The sequence below is a fragment of the Kryptolebias marmoratus genome, linkage group LG16, assembly GCF_001649575.2.
Source record: "Kryptolebias marmoratus isolate JLee-2015 linkage group LG16, ASM164957v2, whole genome shotgun sequence".
Taxonomy (NCBI): domain Eukaryota; kingdom Metazoa; phylum Chordata; class Actinopteri; order Cyprinodontiformes; family Rivulidae; genus Kryptolebias; species Kryptolebias marmoratus.
Window position 1 is genome coordinate 32,021,734 of NC_051445.1, and position 4,859 is coordinate 32,026,592.

At 40.2% G+C, this 4,859-nt stretch overlaps 1 protein-coding gene across 1 annotated transcript in view; it reads left to right on the forward strand.

The window, feature by feature from the left end:
- The window catches only part of LOC108250051 (gamma-glutamylcyclotransferase-like), a 16,922-nt gene extending 15,317 nt beyond the window's left edge, over nucleotides 1–1,605 (forward strand). Inside the window, exon 6 of the mRNA XM_017439755.3 lies at nucleotides 1,432–1,605. Within this exon, the coding sequence (XP_017295244.1) occupies nucleotides 1,432–1,584 (153 nt within the window). The 3' untranslated portion in view covers nucleotides 1,585–1,605. The remainder of the gene's footprint in view (nucleotides 1–1,431) is intronic.
- The last annotated feature ends 3,254 nt before the right edge of the window (nucleotides 1,606–4,859 follow it).

Consider the following 4,859-nt stretch of genomic DNA (forward strand, 5'->3'; position numbering starts at 1 on the left):
ACACACACACACACACACACACACACACACACACACACACACACACACACACACACACACACACACAAAAAGAAACAAAACAAACCCAGGACCAAATTGAGAAGGGGGCACATGAAGATCTGATACTGAACATGAAACTAGTACTACAAGTACTGGGTGGGATGATTAGTAAATGGGAGCAGGTGAGTTAATTGGAAATGTCTGACAGGTGAGTTACAAGGCAAGACAGAGTTGCTGAGGGGAACTATGGCCAAGGAAAGCAAAACCTAAAACTGACAGGATACAGATAGCTCAGGAAACAAAACACTGGCAGAAACATACTGAAAACATAGATATATAAACTGAAATACAGGCATTTACAGGTCTGAAAAATAGAAAAACAATCAAGAAACCTAAAACTGTGACAAAAAGACACATTGCAAAAATTACATTGCAGTCATTACATCACCAATAAATGCCATAGTCTACATAGTAATTTTGGACACATTACTTACTCCATCAGTTGAAAGGATGTTTGGTGATGATGACTTTATTTTTAAAGATAATGCAAGAACTTAAAAACTTTTATTCTAGAAAGACATAAGATGACAACGGTGTGGCCTGTGAATAGTCAGGATCTCAATCCAGTATAAAATCTCCGGTGGAAATAGAAGAATATGTTGAATGACAAGACTCCAACCTGCAAAGCTGATCTGGCAACAGCAATAAGAGACAATTGGAGGCAGACTGATAAAGAGTACTGTTTGTCATTAGTTAAGTTCACACCTTAAGCTGTTGTAAAAGCCAGCGGTGGTGCTACAAAATACTAATGGTCCAGGGTTTTTTCCCATGATTCTATTGTTTTTTCCTCTGCTTGATAAAAAACAGCAACTGTGACTGACTACAACAGTTACATTTATTTTATTTATATTGTTATTTAATGCCATTAGGTTGGACTTTTGAAAAATTATAGTTTTGTGGCATGTCTGTGATTTATTTGTTTTTTAAACAAAATTAAACAATTGGAAGAACATCCTCCAAAAGTGGTCCTTCCATAATTTTTCCTGAGGGTTGTAATAACAAACGTGTTCAGTTAAGAAAACAATGGCAAACTAAACAAACATTGTCATGTAAAATTGTAGAGGTTTAATATTGGCTAATGAAGTATTCTTTTACACCAGTAAGCCATTTTTAAGAAGAGTTGTTTTAAAAGTCTTAAAATATATAAAATGGGACCTTGTTTGACCACCCTGTACCCTAGCCTGAACAAACACTTCTACCTTTACTCCACACTTCCTGCTCGATAACTGATGCCACAACTGATAAGGGACCAAGCTATTGATAACTATTTGACACAGCAGAAAAAGATCTATGGATTTGTAACATTTGTTGTTAGATGTTAATCACACACTAGTTTAAAGTAAGATAATGTCCTTTTGCTGATGATTGTAGGTGATTGTGATGGGAGCAGAGCAGAATGGGCTTCCCAAGGACTACCAGGAGAAACTTCGAGCCATCAAAACCAACATGTATGAAGGCCACCTGTCTGTGATGGCTGAACTGAACCCGAAGAAGACCTGGAGAGAAGGAAAACCACCATTCTGATGTCCTGTGTCCTGTCCAGAAACATTTCCGTTTCTGTTCTTACATCAGGAAAGTGAATATCTCCAATGATTCAAAGACCGTGCCCGTAGCCAGGATTTTGAGTTTTTTTTACCCGGGGGTATGAGAAGCACTTAGGTCCCCACTGGGGTCCAGGGGCAACACCCTGTTAGGAGGCCCTAAAGCCCCTGCATTTTAAGAGTTTTAGAAGATTAAAAATGGTAATTCTGATGTACATGAAAAGTTATCAATGGACTCCTGTAAATTATGTATAGTTTAGTATCAAACAGAACAGAAATTAATCTGTCTGCCGAGAACATTTACTCATTACTGTGGAACAATCCTACAGCTATATATTTTTTGACACAGCATTTTTTTTTTTTCTGTCCAAACAATTGCAATTTTGAGCACTTTAAGTTTTAGAAACCTTATACATTACACCTCTAAAATCAATCATAGATTAAGTTCTAGCACTACACTAATTAAAAATATGTTCTAAAAAATAGTTTTTCAAACTATTTTATTGCGAAGCAATGCATTTCAGTGCATCCTATGCATTCCAATGGCAGCCACCTATTGTTATCCACCTCTAAAAGTGTCTCTATATATAACTTTAATGTAGCCCGAACCGAGCAATGTACCCACACAAATGTAATATCAAAAAAAACAGCTCGGTTACAGGATGTATGGTTTTACTTTTACTGACGTTTCAAGTAACTATGGTGACATAATTTGCAAAAAACAATGCCATTATAACCCAGTGGCAGTTGAAATTTTTTGTCAGTTGGGCGGAATTCTCAACTGACAGTGGAGGTCACATGACCTCTGTTTTTTAAAAGCTAGCTTTGCAGAGCAAACCCTTTTGACGAAGAAGATGGCTAAAAGAGAAAAAGATGAGGAGTACCGTACATTTCAGCAGGAATGGTCAGAGTAATTCGTCTTTGTGGAGAGAGCAGGTTATGTGGTGTCTCCGATATGCAGTGATAAAATTCCATCGACGAAACGGTCCAATATAAAGCGGCACTTCGACACGCCATGCTACATTTGCATTGAAATATCCAGCGGGGGACAGCAGGAAGAAGGCCTGCCAAGAGCTACTGTGCAGAGTGCAAGCTAGTCAGCAGCAACACCGTGTGTGGACCCGACAAGGTGACTGGAATTCAGCTATCTCTGCTGGTTCTGTAGCAACAGTGAGGAACGGAAAGCCACTCACCGATGGTGAGTATGCCAAAACATTTATGCTTGATGTCACCTATGAACTTTTTGATGACTTTTCGGATAAAGATAAAATAATAAAACAAATCAAAGACATGCCTCTGTTAGAAAAAACTGTTCACAATCGTACTATCATGATGGCAATTCAAGTGGAGGAAACACAAGTGAAGGATATAAATGCAGCGCCATTCTTTTCCCTCGCTTTGGATGAGTCAACAGACGTAAGCCAGGTATCCCAGTTCAGCGTGATTGCAAGGTATGTTGCCGGTGACACACTGCGTGAGCAAAGTCTTGCTGTTTTGCCAATGAAAGGGACTACAAGAGGGGAGGACTTATTCAAGTCTTTCATTGAGTTTGCTAAGGAAAAAAAATCTACCGATGGATAAACTTATCTTGGTGTGTACTGATGGTGCTCCTTGTATGATGGGGAAAAACAGAGGATTTGTAGCGCTTCTTTGTGAACAGGATACAGACCTATCCTAAGTTTTCACTGCATTCTGCATCACGAGGCGCTTTGTGCTCAGATGTGTGGTGAGCAGCTTGGTGAGGTGATGTCACTGGTCATTCAGGTGGTCAACTTTATTGTTGCCCAAGCTTTAAACGATCGCCAGTTTAAAACACTGCTGGATGAAGTTGGGAATAGTTATCCCGGTCTGCTTTTGCACAGCAATGTGTGAAGGTTGTAGAGAGGGAAGGTGCTCAGTGCATGAGTGAAATTCAAACTTTTCTTGAAATGAAAAACATTGAGCATCCTGAGCTAGCCAACACTGAGTGGCTCCTGAAGGTTTTCTATCTCGTGGACATGAGTGAACATCTGAACCAGCTCAATGTGACAATGCAAGACGTTGGAAATACAGTCTTATCCCTTCAACAAGCGGTGTCTGCATTTGAAAACAAGCTGGAACTCTTCATTGTGGATATTAAAACGGGTCGTTTACTCCACTTTGAAAAACTGAGGGAATTTAAAGATTCATGTGCAGCCAGTGATCTCCAGCAGCTAGCTGGCTTCACATTTGATCTCCTGCAGTCATTCAAAGCTCACTTTGGAGAATTTCATGAGCATACTCGTCTTTTTAAGTTCATCACTCATTCACACAAGTGTACAGTGGACAAAGCCAACCTGAGTTACCTCCCCGGTGTCTCCATCAGAGATTTTGAGGTCGAAGTTGCTGACCTGATGGCCTCAGACATGTGGGTAAATAAGTTCAAGACACTGAATGAAGATTTGGAAAGACTTGCACGACAGCAAGCAGAGCTGGTGAGCGAACACAAGTGGACAGAAATGAATAAACCTCAACACGCAGACCAGCTGACTGTCAAAACTTGGAACGCACTTCCAGTCACATACCGCACACTGCTGCGTGTGAGTATTGCCGTACTGACCATGTTTGGCTCTACGTATGCATGTGAGCAGTCTTTCTCACATCTGAAAAAGATTAAAACTATGGTGACCAGACATCCCCGATTTCCGGGGACAGTCCCCGTTTTAGACGACCTGTCCCCGGCTAAAGCTGTCCCCGGAAATGTCCCCGATTTTGTGTTTTATGAATAAGAAAAAAAATGTTTTTATGCACAGTTATTGTTGTAATTGAGAATAGGAAGTGCAAGTGAGCATGACAACAGCTGTTACGGTAGCTGATGATCACGGCGGTGTTAATGTCACACAGCGCAGAAGAGCAGAGCGGGTCGTCTTAAAAAAAAAAAGACAAAGTGCAGAGCGCGAGACACCACGGACGCGGGAGCGGTCCTGTGATCGTATGAATCGACCTATATTGCTTGGACTGAGCTGATCCTGAACGCCAAAAGGTTTGACTCACTGTAAATATAAAATATAAATAATGCTAAAAACAAGCTAGGGTTGTACAGTTGCCGTCCATCCTGTAAAATATGGAATCTTCCTTTATTTGGCAGTTAAATGTTGATCCGATATGGGACGTGATTTGTTCTGTATTTTCATAAATATCCATGGTTGGACACATCTGTCACACACACATACATCAACTCTAAATATAATGACAATGAACAAAACAGAGGAAATATTAAAACCAGCAAAATTATAGTGG